Source organism: Schistocerca cancellata, chromosome 3 (assembly GCF_023864275.1).
Source record: "Schistocerca cancellata isolate TAMUIC-IGC-003103 chromosome 3, iqSchCanc2.1, whole genome shotgun sequence".
NCBI lineage: Eukaryota > Metazoa > Arthropoda > Insecta > Orthoptera > Acrididae > Schistocerca > Schistocerca cancellata.
Window position 1 is genome coordinate 436,359,243 of NC_064628.1, and position 25,726 is coordinate 436,384,968.

At 38.8% G+C, this 25,726-nt stretch overlaps 1 protein-coding gene across 5 annotated transcripts in view; it reads right to left on the bottom strand.

Annotated features, from left to right (window-relative positions):
* Positions 1-881: 881 nt before the first annotated feature.
* The window catches only part of LOC126175181 (GDNF-inducible zinc finger protein 1-like), a 44,981-nt gene continuing 20,136 nt past the window's right edge, over positions 882-25,726 (bottom strand). The window contains exons 2-5 of one of the 5 annotated variants that reach the window (XM_049921771.1): positions 22,680-22,821; positions 20,262-20,329; positions 19,093-19,340; positions 882-2,793 (exon numbers count right to left, since the gene is read on the bottom strand). In XM_049921771.1, coding sequence (XP_049777728.1) covers positions 2,755-2,793; positions 19,093-19,340; positions 20,262-20,329; positions 22,680-22,714 — 390 coding nt within the window. In that variant the 5' untranslated portion in view covers positions 22,715-22,821 and the 3' untranslated portion in view covers positions 882-2,754. Of the gene's footprint in view, positions 2,794-16,951; positions 18,927-19,019; positions 19,341-20,088; positions 20,330-20,356; positions 21,972-22,679; positions 22,822-25,726 lie in introns of those variants that run through there. The other 4 variants (XR_007535535.1, XR_007535536.1, XR_007535537.1 and 1 more) reach the window with 4 other exon arrangements.

Genomic DNA, 25,726 nt, shown 5'->3' on the forward strand with positions numbered 1-25,726 from the left:
ATAGAAACTACATGAATTGCCACTGCTGTGAAAGCTCCCTATATTCCAAAGATGAAAACACACTAGGAGACTACATTTATGCTTGAGTGCACTTACGGCATATCTGGCTCTTTGGCTGAAAGCTTTTGGTGGCAATATGTTTCCACTGGTCACAATCAATATGGTGACAGTATATGGTAGCCTATAAGAATCACTTAATCTAATGATTTCTTTTGGCACTTTGATATGGAGGGCAGGAAGAAAAATAAATGTGCTGACAGTCTAAACTGTAGTGAATCCAAGGGCTTGGGTTAGGCTGTAGTGTGACAATTTGGTTGTGAGTGATGAAGCCAATGAATCTCAACAAGAAAATAAAACTGCTGTCATTGAATGACATGTAGTGCAGCCTGAGATATATATCTGTCATTACAATAACCTTCTTGTATGTCTTATTAACAATTCTGATGAGAATTTCAGCAATGTGGTTAAATTATTACGTAATAGAACAAAATACCAGCTAACTTTATTTATGAACCACTTAAAATTACAAATAAGCTTTCTTAATGGCTGCCAATGACAGACTCACGATTCATCATGTTAACTTCCCTTTGTTCGTCATGCCAACTGTAGCACGCAATGGAAAAGTTGTTTGTGCATGTGAACCCACAAAAAAGCTGCCGCCTCCACCCCTCCACTTTCCAATGAATAATGAAGAATTACACTATGAAACTAATATGGGCATATGCCACAAGAGAGATTTGTGACTGTAGTAACTTCAAAAGTACACCTTTCTACTTTAAATACAAGTGGTCACAATGAGGACTGAAATCAAGAACTTCTTTGAAAGAGGATAAAGAAATTTAATGAGAATAATTTATTTGCCAAATTCAAACAAGTCACATATTAGTAAACAGTACAGCACAGCCATGCCTACAGGGACAAATTTTACACAACTACGTAATTGATCACACCTTGTTTATGTTAACAAACAGTTATACACATAAAAAACTGTATTGACATGTTAAAACAGTTATACAGAGTGAACCTCGACTCCACACAAAATTTCAAAAGTTGTTCAGAGATATTTTTTTGTGTATCCTGGTATAAGGGCCCAGTGATCTCTCATTACACATTATTGAATAATTGCATTTAATATAATTTTTTATGCCAATTTATATTTGTATCTGTATCACACTGAAAATATCTGCACAACAATGCAAGTGTCGACAGTAGGTGCTGTGTGTCATGTTTGGAATTAAAACTGATTTGTTCACCCAAATTACTAGTTGCTGACTACTAATATCCACTTTGCTCTTCAGCCTCAAGCTTGCCTCCAGTAATGCTCAGTTCTATCTCAGGTTAATTCTAACAGCAATGTTAGGGTTATGTTAACAGAGTTGTATGTCAACAGAGTTGCATAAAAGTACGGATCGGTTTACTCGTGGAAGAGAGAGTCAATATTAACCTTGTGTATGGGTTCACTGAATACAATGGAAAAGAGGCACGACACACAGCTATGCTGGTCCTGCAGCAACAGCAACCATATCATACTACTTTGCTACTGTACACAGGTTCATTATTCCGTGTATTGTGTTGTATGTTGGGGGTGATTACATATTGAAGCATTTTCACTGCTGTGAAGGCACTTTCACAGAAGCAAGGTAATTGGGGTAACAAACCGAATAAATCATAAGTACATTATTCCTTTACAGTGAGTTGCTGGAGACCACAGGTCCCTCAACTGAAATATCCATAAAATACCACTGAATAACCTACAAAGATTTGTCACAGGAATTTGAGTGTGTAGGCCAATATAAGAATGTTTCTACTTTTGTTTTTCTCATTGTTTCAGTTAGATTCATGTTGACATATGTGAAATGAGAGAAGTGACAGACAAATATGTGCAAGTTTCAAGATTGACTTAGAATCATATTTCAATGCAATGGCAATGTAATTAATTTTCATTTTTTAACTCTTATGTGAAGTATCACTCTTCCAAATGATCCAAGGGCAAAATACTGCTGCTGCAACTCTGAGGCTGGGAACAGTGGCCATGTGCATGTGAGTTGTGTTTGTGTGAATGTGTCCATGTGTTTACTGTTTCAGAAGAAGGGAGCTTGATATTTTTGCAGTCTTTTTCATTGTGTCTGTCAGTGACTAAGTACCTCCTCTATGTGGTCAGTAGCTCCTATCCTTCCCATATGATTGTTATTCCATCCGAGACTTTTCATAGTTTGATTTTGTCAGACTTTTTTCAGTCATTCTGAAACATAGTAAATCAGTCTGGGTAAAAGTGGATTACTCTACAGTGAAATACAGTTGGTGACAAATTAAGATTTGCTGTCAAGCTGGAACTTTAGTCTAGGATTCTATCTTTTCTGGTCAATGCTCTATCTGCTAGGCAATCTGAATGTACAGAACAATTCATAACTATAATTACTATAAACTATGTGATTGTGGAAGTAAGAAAAACGGAAATAATTATTATGTAGGATCTCTGTTCATAAAGTGATTTATTTTTTCCCAATTATTCTCTATATTGATGTACAGTTTCCTGTTCAGTGATTCGGATCTCCACATTTGGATGCACAGCTTTGATGTGCTGGTTGAGATTGCTCCTGGTCTTGAATCTTTTTGGACAATTTGGGCATTGTAATTGTGGCTCTTTTCCACACACATAATGGATGTGCTTCAGAAAAGAATTTCTTAATCTGTATTCCTTTCCACACCGTGGACATATGACCTCATTTTGTCGAAATAAATATGCCTGCTCATTTAAATACTCTGATGCTGTGATGGAATAATCACATTCACCTGAAACATACACATGTAAATTAGTTCCAGTGTTATACTACCTAGATTACCTCCTGTAAGTTTAACCACTTTGTGATATAGTATGTGTGAATTTTATTTCTATCACAAATACTAAAAGCTGTGTTGTGAATGTTACAGTAAACACTAGGGACATATTAATCAACAAGAATCTGTTTAGATTAACAAATTCATCCACTACAAAAATTTAATGTGGTTCAACAAGTTAAGATTTCAATTTGTTGAATCTCAACTCCAAAGCGTCTCCTAAAGAAGGCCATCAATATGTTAACATTACTAAAAATAAATATAAGGACATTCAATTGTTGCAGAATTCTGTAAAAGATAGTGGACATGACAATATCTTTGCACTAAAAACATTATAATTCTTTAAATATTCAGCTCTAATTCACTTTTTTCAAAGACTCTTGACTGAAAACACCATATCTGACTGCAAATTATGAGACATTCTGAGTTTAACGCATGGAAAATTGGTTAGAGTGAGGTGGATCAACATTTAAGACACTGGACTTGTATTCAACAAAAGCAGCATCCAAATCCTCAGTCAACCATCTGGCTGTGCAATCAAACACAAATTTGGTATCTGTTCTTTTGGACAAGTCCAAAGCACAGAAACCAATCATATACACATCCAAATTTAGTGCATTGAATGTAAATTCTAAGATTCTTTGGAAAGACCACAGCCTCTTTTCTGCCTCATCTTTATTCAAACCTTAAGTTGTACTTTGTATTCCTAATCACTCCATGGTCAATGAGATGTTAAAACATAACCACATTTTTTTTCTTGCCAGTAACTGATGTGTGTTTCCTTTTCTTCACCAGGTGTGTTTTGCCTTGATACATCAACAGCGTTGTACTGTACAATGTAGATTTTAACTGCTTTAATCATTTTATGGCACTAAATCAGAAGCAGTGCATGACAGCATGCATTGCTATTTTGGTGGTTAAACATGTACCACAAATTTCCTTGACACGTCTTGTTTTCATGGGAACAGTTACACAATTTTAGTCTGTGTTTTTCACGCCTTTAGTCCTCTGCATGTGTGTAAACAGGGAAACAGTTATGTTAGAGGCCATAAACTGCTTCTAGTATAGTGGTATACAATCATGGAAGTATAAAGTAAATGTTGTCTTGAGTTTTAGTACAATGTTACTGGTGAGCAAAATCTGTAAAATAAATGAATAATCACGAAGAGAACATTTTCTTGAAACACATAATCCAATCATATTTAAATTTACAAAATATTAGGAAGTACAGGCTACTACAGAATGTATGCTAAAGAGTATTGTATAAATATCACTGGATTTCTGAGATGTGCAACATTGCTATGCATTGTGATGCACTGCAGTACTTGTTGAATAAGCCATTTATCATATTCTATTTCACAATCACAAAAGCACAAAGATTGCAGCTATTTGCCTGGGAAACTGTTATACTAACAACAAAACAAAAATAGGCCAACACACCCTGGTTCCAAGTTTTTCTTGATTCTGAGGTTAAGGCCAGAAATAGATCATGCTTCCCACAGTCTTCAAAACTGCACTGCTCCCCACCCCCTCCCTCCCCAAAGCAAAGAAAAACAAGCTCCAATTTTTACTGACATCAATACAAAGCATAGTAGAACCACTGATGTAAGGAACAGGAATAAGTTTGGAAGGTTACTATTTATTTCATGTGTGGTTCACAGAACAAAGTTTAACTTTCTTTTAAGCACTCTAATTATTTTAGCCAATGTACTCAGTTTTATCATTTATTCTTGATTATAAATAATATGTTCCATATAACATGTTCAACAGACAATGGTCACTCACTCACTGAATATAACTTCCAATGTTCTCTAGTAATATCCTGAGTAACTGAGTACTTTGTAAAATGGTGCAAAATGAATATGGGTTCTCAGGATGTAAATAATAATTGGTGTTACTGGTGTCCCAAATGTGTACTTAGCACAAAGAGAGGGAAAAATGTTGTACTCACTAAAAGGGATTACTTGTTGGAACATCAAACTTTTTCCCGTATCATAATCATGTAAAACTAGATGCTGTTTAATCTGATTTTTCACTTCTGTAAAATATATTATTAATTTAACATCATTTTTCACAAGATGCAGTCTATGACGGCACGCTACTGTGAGTTGATATCACAAATAAATACAAAGCACTGAGTTCATAATTTTAACAACTCAACTGCACATGGCAAATAGGGAAAATGCATAGATGGCATAACAAAATCTGATGCTACCTGCTGTGTTTGACAGTGTGGTAGATTCAAATGCCATGCCAGTTCATCCACTGTGCTGTATCTGATTGCACAACAGTTGGATGCTGTGCCAGTTTATCCACAGTGCCTATGGCTAGAGGGTACAGCGGATAAGCATTACTCAGTCACAAGTGCACTGCTTGTGATCACCGTCTGCGTCACTATGTTGTAGTCTGGATTTTATAAGGTGTCCCAGACACACCATCTGCCAGTCTCTCGTGTAATGTACTGCTAACTACTTGTTCAACTATTATGATGGCACCCACATTACAGGCTGGTATCTCTCTTTCCTTGGCTTTGACTTGAACTGAAATTTTTGTGCATCTCTGTGCCTGAGCAATTGGACATTCAACTGTAACCTCTGATTTTGTGCCTTATCAAATGTAATTAACTGATTGTAGCTGTTTTGTGTATTTATTGCAATAAGAAGGGTTTCCATTATCAATGGATATTTATTCTCATCAGTTTTACTAGTATGAAAGTTTGTTTATCCATCAAACATTACTATAACATGTAATCACCTGATCAACAAGGTTAAGAAAATATATTTGTTTTCAAAAATTATTTGCTATATCTTCCAAAAACTATGTATTGTATATGACACACAGGCAGTCCAGGTAAGGAAAATGTAAAAATGTAATTGGGTAATATATTGATTTTATGTTTTGAAATTTGTTATGAAAAGGAACCTAGTACAAAAAAATTATTTGATTACATCATAGCACACTGAAAACTAGTTTATACATTCATATAGAGGTTATTCTGTGAGACACGATATTTGTGGTCGTACATCATGTGGTATGCTTTCTTTTACTAGACACAAGTGAAATGACATTCTGGCACCAGACCTTTGCTCTTACACTTTTGCAACCAGGCCTTCTGCAACGATCACCCTCATCACTAACAGTCACTGGTATGTGTAATGTTCCTGTCATCCTTTTTTGTTGGCTGAGATGGGGGAGTGAGAGTTACTGTTTCGTTGGAGGATTAGATACTGCATCTACATCGTCTTCACTACACTCTTTTGGTGTCATGTACTCTTTTTCAGCATGGGCCAACCCCTCTGATACCTGAATCTTGAACTTGAAGCAATCCATTATTTCTTTGCTCTTAATTTTCATAGCATTGTGGTCCCACCTTTCCTTCAATCCAAAGAGCAGCACTGGCAAAATAAAAATAAAAAAAGAAAGATATTGAACATACTGTTCACTTCCTAGTTTTTACAGTTTGCTTGTATGCTGCAATGATGCTGTTAAATAAATTAGCATCTCCCATATTTTCATTGTAGCTTTCAATGACATGTTGTCTGTTGATGCTGATATACTGTCTGGCTTTCTTAGATCACCACTTGCTTTGTCCTACGGGCATTTTGCCTTCTGCAGACATATCAAGGACTACTGGTTTGTTGTCATGCCATTTTGCAACAGAAATCTGTCCATCTCCTCATATGGAATGGTCAGTTACATCACGGCATGTCTTTCTCATTTCATTGTCGGGCTGGAGCTTACTCTCTATTAGAGTTGTACTTAGTTGCACAATACCAGTTATCTGACAACCATGTTCAAATGAAGACGTTCAACAGCTCAGCAGATGTAAAGTACTACAAACTCTAACACCCAGTCACAATACAAACTGCAGGTATTATATTTGGCAATTTTGTCACAACTTTGCCATCAATATTTAAAAAAAACCATAACCTTCCAGTATTGTATCGCATATTTCCTTGTAAATAAAGAAATGCAAAGGTAGTTCCCTCATCATCACTTGATATTTCATCAAGTTCTGACAGATTCCCATAAAAGTGAAGGCTTCTCCAGCTCATGAAGTATCTCATCTTCTGACACTACAGAAAAATATTTACTTATATTACATTAATCAAATCATTAGTTTCTTACTATTAAAATTATTATTATTTATTGTTATTATTGTAACTACGTCACTTATTACCACTCAATAATAGTAAAATGTGCCAACAGTGATAGAACATTACTGCTGAATATTTACAAATGAACAAACATTTTTATAAGATACAAATCCACTGTGCCACAGCCAGCACACATGTGAAACTCATTTTACAAAATAGTGAAAAGTAATATCTTAGTGCTGCAGGTGGCTAATATTCCATTAACAGTCCCTTGACAATAAGATACAAATAGTTTAAGAAAGACAGGACATGGAAAAATGAATAAAAACACACTTACTGAACCTCAACTGTTCTTCCACTGCAGGCATTAGGGAAGCAATGGCTAACTTCAGTAACTGCTGACACAGGGTGCTGAAACTCACTGTAGTAGTTAGTGATACCTTGACTAACGTGAACAAACTGCTGACATGTGTCTTTGGCATTACATGTTCTTTATGCAGACAAAAGTTACCTGTTCTGTGTTTTGTATACAACACACTGGAAACGAAAAGGTTATGAGGATAATTTAAACTAGTCCACCAGGCAGAGTGGTTTGGCTACCATTCGAAGTCCACAATAGCAATGCATCTGGTGCCACCAGTAAACTGTCTCATTGATTCCAAGGTGGATTCATCAAGAGGATTCATCAAGATAATACATCGCCAAGGAAGATAGATTTTTTGTTGCTAACTCTACAGCCTCCCTAATGCAGTTCTCAGTGCAGAGTATAGGTTAAAATGTCATATCCAATGAAATCACATTTAAGTGTTTGTTTGCAGTTATGCCCATCCCTGTAAGCTATCAGACTGTGGCCGTCATAGTATCATGTAACAGGTAAGGGGCCATAACTGCAGAATGCACTACAGCATGACTTGCTCAAAAACATTGGATTTTGGCTCTCCCATCACCTGTGATAGCAGTCACATGTATACCAGGTTACAGAAATCATGGGAGAGCAATAAGCATATGATGGTGGTAACATCGCGTACACAAGAACTGAAAATGCAGTACATTGGCAGAGCTGTCATTTGTACTCAGGTGAGTCATGAAAAGTTTCCAACATGATTATGACTGCACGACAGGAATTAACATGTTTTGAACATTAAATGGTAGTTGAAGCTAGATACATAGGACATTCCGTTTCAGAAGTCATTAGGGAATTCAATATTCTCAAATCTGTGACGTCAAGAGTGTGCTGGGAATGCCAAAATTCAAGCGTTACCTATCACCACGGGCAATGAAGTGGCCGAGGGGCTTTCACTTAACGAACAAAAGCAGCAGCGTTTACACAGAGTTAACAGTGCTAAAAGACAAGCAATACTGCATGAAATAAACACATAAATCAATGTGGGGCATATAGCGAACATATCCTTTACAGCAGTGCAGTGAAATTTTGTGTTAAGGGCTGTGGCAGCAGATGACAGATGTGAGTGCCTTTGCTAACAGCACAACACTGCCTGCAGTGCCTCTCCTGGGTTCACGACCATATCAGCTGGCCTCTAGACTACTGGAAAACCATGGCCTGGTCACATAGGTCCCAATTTCAGCTGGTGAGAGCTGATGGTAGAGTTTGATTGTGGTGCACACCCCACAAAGCCACAGATGCAAGCTGTCAACAAGGGACTGTGCAAGCTGGTGGTGCCTCCATAATGGCGACACTGTGTCAAAATGGAATGGGCTGGGTCCTCTGCTCCAACTGTGTCACTGGGCCACAACTGTTTGTGATTGGTTTGAAGAGCATTCGGGACAATTCAAGCGAATGATCTGGCCAATCTGAATCCCCTCAAACATTTACAGGACGTATTCGAGAGGTCATTTTGTGAACAAAATCCTGCACCAACAACACTTTCGCAATTATGGACGGCTATAGAGGCAGCATGGCTCAGTATTTCTGCAGGGGACTTGCAACAACTTTTTGAGTCCACACCACTTCAAACTGGTGCAATACACTGGGCAAAAGGAGATCCAACACAATATTAGGAGGTATCCCATGACTTTTATCTCCTCAGTGTATGTTGCAGTATGAAATATTTGTGGTTTCTGGACAAATACAAGCCAATGCAATGGCATGGTTGACAGAAGCTTAGCCTGCAGTAGATTACATTGAAGGACTGGCACAGAAAGGTCCACAACCACTGAAGAACTTCAGCATCAAACACTGTGAGTGAAGCTGTATGAGTTCATAACAATCCTTTGGTTAAGCTGGCAATCATCCCATGCTGCGGTCCCTCTGTGTGTTCCAGCATCTATGGTCATCACTTCATTCGACCCAATATAACACATGCATCAGACTCCTTGCAGCATGTCCTGTAGAGGTGAAATATCAAGGCGAGAGAAATCCACTTCTGCGACCCTTAATAATGTCTTCTGCATACTCTATCACGTACCGATTATGTTATGCTTCATAAAAGAAAGAGAACTATCTACCAAAAAGTGCCAAAAAACAAAAAGCGGTAGGATAGTGGCTTATTGTTCTGTAATACTGCTGCTCACACTGGTCACGACCCCATGAATGATATGAGAAAACGGAATCAATGGATTCATGATGTCCATCCTTACTTACATGCAGGATTTCATCAACCCCACACAACTAGAGTCGAACAGGACAGTCCTACTGTTTTGTTTGTCATGTAGAATTATAGAGCCATGTTATGCATCTTGTGTCAATAAATGGACTTTTCGTAGCAAGACAGGTATCCACAAAGACAGCATAGCTACGTCTGGAGTGACACAGACTGTCAGAACAGCAAAAATTGCTGCTGCCATGCCAAGGAAAGGGGCTGCGAGAGGCGTGCCAAAAGAAGTGCAACCAACAACAACAATGGATGCAGGAGACTTGTCATCTTTTCAGATGTGTCCCAGCTATGCATACAGCTTCATGATGGATATATATGTGTGTGTGGAGGCTCCAATTAGAACAAAAAGGTTAGACTGAATTTGTCACAGTCACTGTTATACACTAATCAGCCAGAACATTATGACCACCGACCTGCTATCGATATAAACCTATCCAGGGTGATAGCAGCATCACCTACATGCACGCGCGCGCGCGCGCACACACACACACACACACACACACACACACACACACACACACACACACACACGGTGCATGTAGTATCAGTAGGCATGTTGACTAGGGGGAAACATGCTAAGTTGCAGGCAGGCACAATTAAAGAACACTTAAACATAAGATTTGGACCTCAGCCTTAGTCAGGAAAAGAGAAACACACACCATTCTCTTGGCAGCTCAGGTCAGAATTCCATGGTCATGTGCCCTTTTCAGTCGTAGTTGCCGATTTTGTGAGTTAACACTGGCACATGCATGGGTCATGGCTGTGGGCACCCACTGTTAGGAGTGTTCGGTGCACTGTGTGTGTTGAGACACACCTGTACTCTGCTCAGCATTAACGTTGATGTTAGTTGCGTCACAGTTTGCCACCTATCACGTTTTACCAGTTAGCCCAGCCTACAATGTCTGACACCTGTAATGAGGGGTGCCCATCCAACGCCACAACGCCTGGACGTGGTTTCAACTAGGTTTCACCACGTGTTCAACACACTCACCACAGCACGCCTCAAACAGCCAACAGGTCATGCAGTTTCTTAAATTATCATGCTGAGCCTCCGGGCCATCACAGTCTGCCCTCAGTCAAACTCAGATAGATTCTGGCCAGAGCTGGCGGTTGTGTGTGCAAGAGGTTTGCTTGTTTGGTGAATGAATGGTGTGTGTTTCTCTTTTCCTGACAAAGGATGAGGCCGAAAGCTTATGTGTAAGAGTCTTAATTGTGCCTGTCTCCTACTTAGCACGTTATCTTTACAGTAATTAGCAATCTATCTTTCCCTACATTGTTGATACTCCTGCCTGGAGTTTCCATTGTCTGAATGGGGAAGGCGGCTAATCTATCCGAGTTTGACTGAGGGCAGACTGTGATAGCTAGGCATGAAAATCAGACTGTGATAGCTAGGCATGAGAATTTCGGAAAGTGCACAACAGTTTGTTGGTGAGCACTTTCAACATACAGCAAAATCACATCCAGGGGTTTGGACGGTCACCTCTCATTACGGATGTCAGACATTGTAGGCTGGGCAGACTGGTAAAACAGGATACGTGGCAAACTGTGGCAGAACTAACATCAAACTTTAATGCTGGGCGGAGCACAGGTTTGTCTGGACACACAGTGCACCGAACACTCCTAACGATGGCCCTCCGCAGCCGACAATCCATGCATGTGCCAATGTTAACACAACAGCATTGCAACTACGACTGAAATGGGCACGTGGCCATTCGCACTGGACATTGGTACAGTGGCAGAGCATTGCATGGTCTGATGAATCCTGATACCTTCTTCATCATGCCAGTAGGAGGGGTTGAATCCGTGATCTTCCAGGGGAACAGCTCCTCGTCACCTGTGCTGCATGTGATGGTTGGTTGGTTTAAAGGTGGGAGAAGGGACCAAACTATGAGGTCATCTGTCCATTGTTCCTAATAAAACAATGCCACACGTGTAAGTATAAAATGGAAGAAACATATAACACAAAACGTAAAGAAAGGCATAGCCACAAGAATGAAGGAAAGGCAACGAACACTAAGAGGAACAAAAGAGGACAAGAAAACAACAGAGATATGCTAGAAACAAAAGAGAGTATAACATGAAAGCAGATTACAGTGGCTGGCGAACCACGAGAATAAAAAGAGAAAGCCAGCCACTCTGCAACACATTAAAACCTCCACCCTAAAAGCACTAGGGTGGAGGACACAGAAGGACAAAAATACACGTGCTAAAATCTACATAGAAATATAAAACCCACTCTCATGGATAAAACATAAAACTAAAGCTGCTGTGGAGGCATTGTCGCCCAACACCAAAGGCAGGGAGCTGGGAAAGTTAAAAGTCTGCTGCAGAGCGGCTAAAAGTGGGCAGTCCAGCAAGAAGTGGATGACTGTCATTTGGGAGCCACAGAGAAACTGAGGTGGGTCCTCGTGATGGAGTAGGTAACCATGCATTAGCCATGTATGGCCAATGCAGAGCCGGCAGAGGACAACTGACTCCCTGCGAGAGGCCTGCATGGAAGACTTCCACACATTCACAGTCTCCTTAATGACACGCAATTTGTTGTGTGTGCTGTTATGCCATTCCGTCTCCCAAAGCCGGAAAACCCTGCGGTGTAAGACAGAACGCAGGTCAGCTTTGGAGATGCCTATCTCCAGAAGCGGTTTCCGTGTCGCCTGTTTGGCCAGCCTGTCAGCAAGTTCGTTGCCAGGGATTCCGATGTGTCCTGGGGTCCACACAAACACCACGGAACAGCGAGACTTTTCCAGGGCATTGGTGGACTCCTGAATGGACGCTACCAGAGGGTGGCGAGGGTAGCACTGGTCAATGGCTTGTAGGCTGCTCAATGAGTCAGTACACAGGAGAAATGACTCGCCAGGGCATGAGCAGATGTACTCAAGATCATGAGATATGGCCGCAAGCCCTGCAATGAAAACACTGCAGCCAAATGGCAAGGAGTGATGCTCAATATGTCCTCCATGAACATATGTGATGCCTACGTGACCATCAGCCACTGAGCCATCAGTGTAAAGCACTTCAGAGCCTCAGAGCACAAGAGTCGAGAGGAAGTGACAGCAGAGAGCGGCAGGGTTAATGAAGTCCTTAGGGCCATGCAAAAGGTCCAGACGAAGTTGTGGCCGAGGCGTACACCATGGAGGCGTACATGAACAGATCGCAAGTAGAGGTGGTAAAGGGAAGGACTCCAGTTCAGAGATAATGGACAGCATGCGAACCACAATCGTTAGCCCCGACCTGGGCCGCCGATGCGGGAGATGGACTGCTGCGGGCAGGAAAAGAAGACAGTAATTTGGATTCTCAGGGGAACTATGAATGTGTGCTGCATAACTGGCGAGCAGTTACGCACGTCGGATCTGCAGTGGAGGGACACCAGCCTCTACCAGTACGATGGTCACCGGACTCATCCTAAAAGCTCCTGTCGCTAATCGAATCCCACAGTGGTGCACAGGGTCGAGTAAATGCAATGCTGAAGGAGTTGCCAAAACATACTCTGAACAGCTTCGCTGCTGTAGTAATTCATACTGGAGTCCCCTAATGCATTATGTGCACTCATCTCTTTGATACAACAGAAATCATTGTGGGAGCTGTTTCATGAGGTCTGTGAGAGATGTCTCTTAGTCTAAAATGACATGAAGACACAGACACAGGGAATATATTGTTATCCAAATGACAGACTTATTCTGGTACTTGTGTGTGAGCAAAGAGAGATGGGGAGGTGAAAGTAGTATGAATATTCTACAGTACAATTTTTGTAGTCACATCCCTGCAATAATTACCAGAATGAAACTGTACAGTATGTGCACAACTCAGTGAATTTGTTTCTCTAATAGCCAGCAATTTCCCCGAAATCAAAGCTGCAGGAGAAAAGTGGGTAAATCTAGGATACACATGGTTAAGGCACTATATTTAATTCTATTTTGACATCAATTCAAATACTTATTGTAAGAAATGACAGAAAACAACTAACTAGAACATCTTAAAAATCACACCATTCTATAATTCCTTAGAAGATAGTCAGTACTTTACACAAAATAATTTTTCATGATGGCTAAAAGCCAAGACAAATTTCAGAACCAAGGATTCCTTGAAGAACTATTTTTTTTTCTTAATTTTTCTCAGTTACTTTGCCATGAACTAACTGCTGGGAACATTCCTGAACGGATGCATATTTTCAGCAGTGATGTTTTATTATCAACTTCATCTATCTTTCTTACTGCTGTGAGTTCAAAAAACAAGTGTACATAAAACAGCTATATAGAACATAACATTTAATGGATTTGTTCCAATTTGTTCACTGAACTGCAATTTTCACTACAGTTTCTACAGTTTTCTAATATTCTAATGGGTGTGAATTCCTAAGGGACCAAACTGGTAAGGTCATCAGTCCCTAGAATTACACACTATTTACACTAAGAACAACACACACACACACCCATGCCCGAGGGAGAACTCAAACCTCGGGAGGGAGGGGCCATACAATCCGTGACATGTCGCCTCAAGTTGCGTGGCCACTCCGCACGGCCCTATTAACTATTACTTACCGGCAAAAGCTCCTTTTATAGGTTTGCTATGACAGACCATAATTGTTGGACAATCACTTACTGCATATCACTGTTTTCAAGAAGCAGCTGACTACTCCATGAATTATTGCACATTGTTTCAATATCAATATGCCGAAAAAACACAAGAACAATTAATTTACAAAGCACTTTATTTTAATTATTTTTGTTTGCTGTACCACAGATTCAAAAAAATCTTAAAATAGAAAAAGAAACAGACTCCACAAATCTTATACTTTGGGTACAGATCATATGGTAACTGAATTACATCTTCCTTTTGGAAAAAAAAGTTACTGTCAATTTCATTTTCTATGTGTTATAATAGTCAGTAAAATTGGTGTTTTGTCTATAAATGTCATATGATGATAAATTTCTATGGTGTTTTTATACCTCTGTAGAAACAATACATTTAATAGGTCCAGGAATCATTTATCTACAGAATTGTTCAAAGAGGACTGATACTCCAGTTCAAAATTTGGTAGTACCTTCCTGCTGCTATCAATGACAAAGCATAAAATATATGTGATATGAGCACACGAACTACTGTATTTTATGGACTATAAGATGCTACAGACTATAAGATGCTACAGACTATAAGACAAACATTCATTTTCAAGCAATTTAAAAATAAATTATTATTAGATTCCAAGTACTTCTTGAAAGACTTAACAGTAATGTCTTCGCTCACTGTAGACCACAACTGTCTTATCCACAGAATTTTTCAAATGACTACTAAACTGATCTAGTACAAGAAGAGAACTCTCTTCAATAAAGCACCTTTCCTTCTCTTCCACACACTGTTAATGCAAAATTCCATACCAGCCTTGTCCACCCAACCCTTGTAATGTACATGAAAAACAATACCTGGAGAATTTCAGAAGGTTTTGGCATTGTTTTGCACTTGAAAATGATCACTGGATTAAGTTTAGTACAGGGTGGCCCAAAAAGGATGGTCACATTTTAAATAACTATAACTCCATCAGTTTTACAAATTAATTTTATTCAATTACGTAACTAAATGCTCCCAGGCACCCAATTACAAGAACTAACCACAAAAAATCATGTACGGAAAATGACTTCCGGAAGATGGTGTCCTTCCTCGGTGATGCATTCCACAAGTCTTTCCTCGAAATTTTCCATCAGTTTCACTACTGTTTCTTCTTGAATTGCCATAATTTCCGCACTGATTGCCTCCTTCAGATCAATTAAGTTTCGGGGCTTCTGTACGTAGACTTTTGACTTTAGGTATCCCCAAAGAAAAAAATCACAGGCTGAGAGGTCAGGTGATCTCGCGGGCCAGTGGACATCTCCAAAACGCGAGATGATGTGGTGGGGGAACATCCGCCTTAAAACACACATGGAGTCATTGGCTGTGTGGGCCGTGGCCCCGTCCTGTTGAAACCAAATTCGATCTCGATTTACATGTAACTCTCGCAGTTTCGGCACCAAAAAGCTACGTAGCATGTTAACGTAACGTTTCGAGTTCACTGTGACTGTAGCGTTGTTCTCCTCAAAAAAATAAGGACCAACAATCCCCAATCTTGAAATTCCACACCAGACTGTTACCTTAGCACTATGAAGAGGCTTTTGGTGCAATTCTCTGGGATTATCTGCTGCCCAATACCGGCAGTTTTGTTTATTGACATAGCCGTCTAAATGGAAATGGGCTTCATCTGACATAAGAAGCACAACATCATTATTAGAGTACAAAATGTCAAGCATTGATTCACAAAATCGTCTTCGCTGCTCAAAATCACGATCATACAGCTTTTGCGTGATCATAATTTTGTATGGGTGAAACTGTAACTCACGGCTTAAAATACGCTGCAACGAACTACGGCTGAGGCCTAAAGTTTGAGCACGACGCCTAGTGGAACGACGCGGGCTTTGCAGCACTGACGCTCTAACATCATCAATGTTCTGTGGAGTAACTGCCGTACGTGTACGCCCTGTAGATTTACCACTTTTGACAGACCCTGTTGTCCGGAATGCAGTCACCCAACGTGATATGGATCTGCGATCTGGAATGGGTCCATCACGCGCTACACCAAAACGTTGTCGAAACAATCGTTGCACAGTAATAAACGATTCATCATTTCTGAGAAACTGTTCCACAGCAAAAACACGATGCTCGACCGTCCACTGCGCCATCTCGTGGCAAACTGGGTGTAATGGCCGACTTGCAGACGGCCGGCAGTGGTCCCCCCTCCTCACCTTTCAATGGTACTACGCAGTTCAAATCCGACCATCCTTTTTGGGCCACCCAGTACTATCAGCACAACATGAAAGGACAATGGTATAGTCCTGCAGCACTAAATATATGGCCATTTTTAAGACTGGTGGTAATTTTAAATCAAACACTGAACGTTTTTATATTAATTTAGAGTACAAGATACATCTGATATTTGGAGCAATTTTCCGAAGAAAAAAGTGCATCTTATAGTCTGTAAAATACAATATCATCAATAAAGAAGCATAACAATCTCAATGAGGAATATTTCACAAGCTGAACTATAAATTTTGTGTATATTGTTGAATGGTACGTGCCTCATATCACAAAAACACCGAACAATTGCAAAAATAACATCCTAACAAATGGTTTCATTGGCTAAGTTGCGCACCACTTTGCTGAAATTGGACTTAACACAAAATGGCTACATTTAAAGTCCTGCTCATCTTCAAAAAAGAAAAGGTGGCATACTGGTTAGTCTTCGCAAAAGACTCTAACCAACATGACCCCCCCCCCCCCCCCCCAATGATTAATAACATGCTGCATACTGATAAAATACTCAGCATTTTACAAGACTCTTACGGACAAGCTCACCCCCCCCCCCCCCCCCAAAAAAAAAGAATAAACAAATATAAATCACAAAATCAATTTTGTTTAGGCAATCCCCATTTCTACCTGAAAGATGTTCCCACTTTTCTTTCCAGTTGTTAACTGTAGCAATGTTTGGTTAGAGCTTATAAATCTACGTAAAATGAGGTGACAAAAGTTGTGGGATGGGATACCTGATAATATTGTGTTGGACCTCCTTTTGCCCAGCATATTGCAGCAACTCAATATGGCATGGACTCAACAAGTCGTTGGAAGTACCCTGCACAAATATTGATCCATGCTGCCTCATATAGCCGTTCATAATTGTGAAAGGGTTGCCAGTGCAGGATTTTGCGCAGGAAGTGACCTCTTGATTATGTCCCATAAATGTTTGATTGGATTTAGGTTGGCTGATATGGGTGCCAAATCATTCACTTGAATTGTCCAGAATATTCTTCAAATCAATCATGGACAACTGTGGGTGGTGACACAGCACTTCGTCATCTATATGGCTGCAAATGGTCTCGAAGTAGTGTCAATGATCTGTTCAGATGGACCAGAGGATCCAGTCCATTCCGTTAAACACAGCTCACACCATTATCGAGCTACCACCAGAATGGAATGGTAGCAACCTGTGTCCATGGATTTGTGGGGTCTGTGCTGCACTCAAACCCTACTATCGGCTCTTACAGAGTGAAATCAGGCCTCATCTGACTAGGCCACAGTTTTCCAGTAGTCTAGGATCCAACCGATATGGTCACGAACCCAGGTGAGGTGTTGCAGGTGACGTTATGCTGTTAGCAAAGGCAATTGCACTGGTAGTCAAGTAGTGTTCTCTGTTAGCACCAATAACTTTATGCAAATTCCCCTCCTCTTGGTCTTTAAGTGAAGGTCATCATCCGGCGTGTTGTCCAAGATGAGAGGTAGTGCCTGAAATCTGCTATTCTCAGCATGCTCTTGACACTGTGGATCTCTTAATATTGAATACTCTGATGATTTCCAAAATGGAATGTCGCATGCATCTAGCTCCAACTATAATTCCACGTCCAAAGCCTGATAATTCCCACTGTGGGGCCATAATCACATCGGAAACCTTTTCACATGAATCATCTGATTACAAATGACAGTTCTGCCAATGAATTGCCCCTTTTATGCTTTGTGTATGCAGTACTGCCACCATCTCTATACGTGGATATCGCTGTCCCATATCTTTTGTCACCTCAGTGTATGCTGACTGCTTGGAATTGCAACTGAGCCCTTTTTTATTTCTTGAACTATACAATCATTTAAAGAAATCTTTCAATGTTTGTACATTTTTATCTATTTAGTATGCACTGTGACATGAAATGAAATGTTATGTCCAGCCAACATAAGTTTCTGCTCTGTTTTCTTAATGATCTTAGGTTTTTAATGCCAGCCACCTGTCCTATCTTCATAAAGCATATTTATGTACTCATTGTTTGACAATTCCTATATCATTGTGAGATTATTCTTGGGCAAATAAATATAAATAAATATATAAATAAAAGTATATCTCCCATCTAATTTTCATTGTGCCTTACGACATCCCCTCTGAGACATGTATAAACAGTTTTGTTTAGTCTGGTAAATTCTATCACAGTCTTCTAATTGTTAGTTTGTCGACTGAAAATCTTACTTTCTCTTTAAGAGCTGCAACTAGTTACACCGTTTCACATAGTAAAACACAAATAATTTTGCTGGGGATGAAAACAACACGTATGTCTACAAGCAAACACAAATCATCTTTTGCTATAACATATCAAAGCAAATCTCTCTCCTTCCACGTTCGAGTTCTCGCCTTCAAAACCAAATGAAATGTCTCTGCTTTTGTGGTTATCCTTTCAGTACTCTGATACTAAACGTGTCAATTACAAGATACAAAATAAGTTCAAAATATACTGCTAAATTAATAAATCACATATTCAACTTCCATGGGATCAGCTGAATAACAGAAGGAGATTCACGATTCACTGTTGTGATGCTGAAATTAATTGAACAATTTTGAAGTATATGCCACTCAAAGCAATCAGTATGAAATAAAGGAGCACTTACAGGCATGAAAGGCATATCTTACTGATATTAAGAGCATATTTAATTAATTAATTAATTAATTAAGGGACTACATAGCCCTTGTGCTTCCTTCTCACATGTACACGCAAATTATTCTTCTTTGTGGACCGTAGTGGGCAATAAGGGCATGGAAATTGAGGTTCTTTCCCACATTCATGTCTAATGTGACTCCAGAGGCTCCTACAGTGACTGTATACTCTACCACAACCATCACATGTGTACGGAGCACCTAGAACAGTACTATGAGATATGTCCAAAAATTGCTGATAAGAATTTTCTTGTGCGTATCTGTTGACATTCAATCCTTCCTCTGACTCAAGTACACCTGTAATCAAGTAATAAAGGAAATAAACATAAACAATTATATCATTAGCTTAATTGATTTACTGATTTGCAACAGCAGCAATAGAGAGACTATGCAGATATAATTGTATAATTGTGATCTTTAGGTAAGTAATTTAAAATGATAAATGTTATTTGTATGTACAATGAAGTATAGCCTGCTCTATTAATGAGTTTTTTCTTAATTTTTGGAACTGGAAATAATCATCACTTTAAGAAAGAGAGGCCAAACAAGAAAATAAAATGAAAAAATCATGAATATTAACTAAATAAACTGATAACAGAAAAAGAAAAAAAAAATATTTAGAACCGGACAAATGTCTGTAATTATTTTGCACCAAGCTGTAATCCATTTTGTAAATTTCAGTTTCAGGTGATAAACTTCAAATTTTCAGATTTAATTTTACGTCTGCTTTTATGGCACATTTTTTTATTCTGAATGTAAGTTCTTTATATTGATTTTGTGCCTATTGATGTGAAAAGATACTCATACCTAAGCATTAATAATTTTCAAAAAGGCACAAAGAAATATAAAAATACATTTTTATAGCTTAGTGTACACCGTGGTGAGCTGCAACTGATTTTAAAGTTGCATGAAAACAACCATATAACTACACAACCACTTACTCTCATTCATAAATGCTGTTTTTATTCTACAAACTACAGTTTAATGCAGACAGTCCCACTGAATCTGAATGAATGAATAAATAAAGAGTATTTTGAATACAAACCTTACAAGAATAGTGCATAGTTCATAAAATACTACAACAGAAAAAACATTTAAGCAGTCTCCTCATTTACAGAGAAATAATCTCACATCCAAATACAGGGATGATGAAACTGTAATAATCTTGATAATTTCATACAAAACTAATGAATCAAAGGATAAGAGTATTCAAATTACATGCTTTAACATAATTCACTTGATCCAGCACAACACGTCTTGTAACCAACCAGTTATTTGCTGCATAACTGAAAAGAAAACTATGATCAAAACAATGTTTGGAGCACTTATTTATCTATTTTTTCAACACACATAAATTAGTAAAACAGAGATTATGTTCAAAAACTTTAATCAATTTGTTTCTCTACACCAAATCAAAACAGAAGTAATTTCCTCAATATTGTATTCTCTCTTGCAATTATAATTTAGTTGGGCATAAACATTAAAAACATCCATTACAAGACACACAAAACTCATAGCGACAGGATAGTCAATAATGCTATCATAGCACCTGCACTCATACTTCATACAGATATTCATTTTTAAACAAAAATCAAATTTGTAACTAAATAAGAAGGCCCAATTATAGATGAGGGAGGGGTGTGTGAAATGGACTAGTATTTCTGCTATAGACAGTGCAATCTGAGACATCAAAACTTAAATTTAATTGACCAGGATGATATGCATCTGACTGATAAAGATAACTGATTAGCACACTCTGTGCAAGCCAAAAACTGAAGAACTCAGTACTACTGATTGGTATCAGAAGTACGTAACAAAAGGCTTGTTACATTGATTGCCAAATGTGCTACGGAACTTTATTGGTGGTTTATTCTGAGCAGTAGCTTTCTAAATTATTTTGGAAATGCAACAACTGGGTTTACTAAGATTACAGAAGAAATATGCACATGAAGGCACCGTGATTCTGACAGTGTCTAAATAAGTGAGGTTACAAACTGTGATGATCTAAAATGCTGCATCAAAAACTTCAAACTTCCAAACAATTCTTCTCAATATTTCCTTATGAAACATTCTAAAATTTAATTGTGCATACTATTACATACCACAAGCCAAAAATTTATTAATTATGTGCACTTTACAACTATTGCATCTCTCCTCTAAGGAAAGATATGACAAAATATGTTAAATCAAAAGCACTGGCAGAGTAACAAAAGAGGAAAGTAATGTTTGCATAATATATATTTGGCACATCCAGTGTAATAAAAAAAATCATTGTCCAGCTAACTAGTAAGAAATAAATTACAGAAACAACAGGAAATTATATGAATATGAAGAATCAGCTTTCTAAATTTTCACTTAAATACTGTACATATTTTAAGAACAGTATCGAAACAAGACGCAAAAAAGTGGACTATATCTACTGAAACATTTATAAAAGCATGAACATTGTCATTGGTGGCCAGTGTCCTCCTATAAAAAGAGAGTAGAAATGCCATTTACCTGTGTTATACCATATTTGAATCTGGTACTGTCTATTTTTACACTCCTATTGTGTACTGATCCTTTCTTCAACCACTACCTACCACTTGCACATGGTCATATGCTGATTGAGGAAGTGGAACTAGGATGGCAGTGAAATAATATGCCCTAATACCTGACAGAAACCACCATACACTGCAGCAATGAGTAATTACTGATTTTTTTATGATTACTTGTTTTGCTAGATGACAAATATTAAAGTATATATTACTACGAGTAATGCAAACACAACTTTTACTGAGGGTAGAAAATCCAGTTTACAAATTTCATTTATTATGAAGCCGTGTTCACAAGAAATAATTTTGTTAGGAAATTCAATTCTGATAACATTTTGTCTGGAACAAACACGCTGTTGACTGGATATTAAACTCTAATCTTCCTTTCTTCCTCCTGATAACACAAAAAGAATTCAATTAAATTTGCTGTACACAAATTTATGATTTAACACACAAAGTGCTTGTTTCTCGACTGATGATCTTAATATATTGCTACTGTTGTGAGTAAAAGTGAAGGATATGTCATATCATGTGGCTAATACAAAGTCCAGTGCATATAAATACTAATCATTTGCTTGAAAATGTATAAATTTGATATGACTGAAAACACTAAAAAATATAAAAATGTGTTATATATGTTTGCACCCTAAAATAAAGGAAATTCTTCCAGAATTAAGAGTGACAAAATAATGGCAATCAATGAGTTAAAAAATATAACTTATGAAATACTTATTTACAAAGTAGATAGATAAAGAGAATGAAGACTTTTTCTACCAGTAATGTAAACAACATTAAATCTTCAAAGATTCATTTTATACAATCAAATCTTTCACAGCTGCCAGAATTGATTCTGAGCGAATTCTGATTATGAATCCCAGTACTTTGAATTTGTTCCCAATACATTCTTTCTGTTCAAACCACAACCAGAAGGATGTAATGTAAAGAACATTCCAACATTTTTGACAGAAAATACTTCTTCAGAGGGCAGCAATAATGTAGATACATAATATACTGAAGAAACAAATAAGATGCAATTACATATTTTCCAACCATCTATCATTTATATGTCAAACATAATGAAGACTTATTTTCACTAATATACCTTGAAACTGTCACACTCAATGTGGTCCAATGCATCCTTATTCCAAGGATCGCTTAGGTTTTATCTTTGAGTCATGTATAACTGTCATCGCTAAGTTACTGAAACTTCTTGGGTTTGCAGGTGATTTCAAAGAGTGTTGACTCTATAACAAAAAGCAGTAAAGTAAAAAAAGGTATTAAAAGAACTAATAATGATAAAAGATGCCATACGCATTAAAAACAATACCCTTGAGATAGTATAAAGTAACGGGTAGAACACATATTGAATAATCAACATACAGGGTGTTTCAAAAATGACCGGTCTATTTGAAACGGCTTTAAAAACTAAACGAGCAGCGATAGAAATACACCGTTTGTTGCAATATGCTTGGGACAACAGTACATTTTCAGGCAGACAAATTTTCGAAATTACAGTAGTTACAATTTTCAACAACAGATGGCGCTGCGGTCTGGGAAACTCTATAGTACGATATTTTCCACATATCCACCATGCGCAGCAATAATATGGCGTAGTCTCTGAATGAAATTACCCGAAACCTTTGACAACGTGTCTGGCGGAATGGCTTCACATGCAGATGAGATGTACTGCTTCAGCTGTTCAATTGTTTCTGGATTCTGGCGGTACACCTGGTCTTTCAAGTGTCCCCACAGAAAGAAGTCACAGGGGTTCATGTCTGGCGAATAGGGAGGCCAATCCACGCCGCTTCCTGTATATTTCGGATAGCCCAAAGCAATCACACGATCATCGAAATATTCATTCAGGAAATCGTCGGCCGTGCGATGTGGCCGGGCACCATCTTGCATAAACCACGAGGTGTTCGCAGTGTCGTCAAAGGCAGTTTGTACCGCCACAAATTCACGAAGAATGTCCAGATAGCGTGATGCAGTAATCGATTCGGATCTGAAAAATGGGCCAATGATTCCTTTGGAAGAAATGGCGGCCCAGACCAGTACTTTTTGAGGATGCAGGGACGATGGGACTGCAACATGGGGCTTTTCGGTTCCCCATATGCGCCAGTTCTGTTTATTGACGAAGCCGTCCAGGTAAAAATAAGCTTCGTCAGTAAACCAAATGCTGCCCACATGCATATCGCCGTCATCAATCCTGTGCACTATATCGTTAGCGAATGTCTCTCGTGCAGCAATGGTAGCGGCGCTGAGGGGTTGTCGCATTTGAATTTTGTATGGATAGAGGTGTAAACTCTGGCGCATGAGACGATACGTGGACGTTGGCGTCATTTGGACCGCAGCTGCAAAACGGCGAACGGAAACCCGAGGCTGCTGTTGGATCACCTGCTGCACTAGCTGCGCGTTGCCCTCTGTGGTTGCCGTACGCGGTCGCCCTACCTTTCCAGCACGTTCATCCGTCACGTTCCCAGTCCGTTGAAATTTTTCAAACAGATCCTTTATTGTATCGCTTTTTGGTCCTTTGGTTACATTAAACCTCCGTTGAAAACTTCGTCTTGTCGCAATAACACTGTGTTCTAGGCGGTGGAATTCCAACACCAGAAAAATCCTCTGTTCTAAGGAATAAACCATGTTGTGTACAGCACACTTGCACGTTGTGAACAGCACACGCTTACAGCAGAAAGACGACGTACAGAATGACGCACCCACAGACTGCGTTGTCTTCTATATCTTTCACATCACTTGCAGCGCCATCTGTTGTTGAAAATTGTAACTACTGTAATTTCGAAAGTTTGTCCGCCTGAAAATGTACTGTTGTCCCAAGCATATTGCAACAAACGGTGTATTTCTATCGCTGCTCGTTTAGTTTTTATTGCCGTTTCAAATATACCGGTCATTTTTGAAACACCCTGTATCTTGTATTAATTTCTTGTCCAGCATTTGGAACATGATGGTGTAGGGTCTGCAATGGCAGTAATTACTTGGACTCAGATAACAGTACCAGCTACACTTTTATTTTCAATCACCATGACCAGTTTTCACCACCAAGGCTATTTCAAGTGGCTATCTGAACAACACTGAAAAAACAGTCTTGGTGATCAAAAATAAAATTACAACTATACAAGATAAGGGCCAGGATTCACTGCTAGTGGCTGCGGTTGTGTTGGGAGATGGGATTCAACATCATTACAATTAAATACACTGTACTCATCAATGTCACAGTAGGTGCTGGAAATGTTTTTCTCTTTATTGAAGGCATAGTTCAACACATTTACATTATTTGTGAACACCTTTACCAGTGTTTCACATGTAATCAAATATAGATAATCAATTATTGTTGTCTTCAATTCCTCTATTGTCTTTGGGTTATTTTTATACACAAGTGTTTTAGGTACACCCCAAAGGAAATAATTGGATGGTGACAGATCTGGGAAGTATAGGGGCAAAAGACTTCTCATATTTACTCTGTCTGCAAGGATTCCATCTAAAAGTCAAAGGGAGTAGTGTGCTGTATGAGCAATAGTGTTTCTTTGTTGCAAGAGAGGATACATCACGTGAGAAACCAGTTGGATGCAAATGGCTGCAAACTAATAGCCATCCAACTGCGGCTAATGAGAATGCTCTCAGCTTGGGACTGGATTGGCGCAGCCACAGCAGCACAACAGATGTCATTGCAGAGGAAAAAGGCAGAAGGGGAAATTCAGTCTGCTTTCACAGGAACAGCCTGGGACAGAAGGAAAAAGAACAGAACGCGCCACTACAATAATGATGATGAGAAACGTCGACATGTCAGCTCTCAGGAAGGGACTTAACTTAGCACCATCTCCAAGAAGTATCCCTTTCATTGGCATCATAACTGGTGTGGAGCAGAGCAGTTTGTAAGTTTCCCTGTGAAACTGCAGAAGAAATCAGTCACGAAACGAGCCACATTCTTTTAAAATCGAAGCCACCAACCTCGAACTTTACAAGAGTTTCGCAACAATTCTCTCATCATAGTTTTATCAATAGACAATTGCAATGCAACCATCATTACCGAATGATCTGCCTATGACACTAAGATCTGGTCGATTCTGTAGAAGGACATGTATCAAAAACTTTCAAGGGACCCAACATCCAGCTTCTAAAGTGGCCCTCATTGGA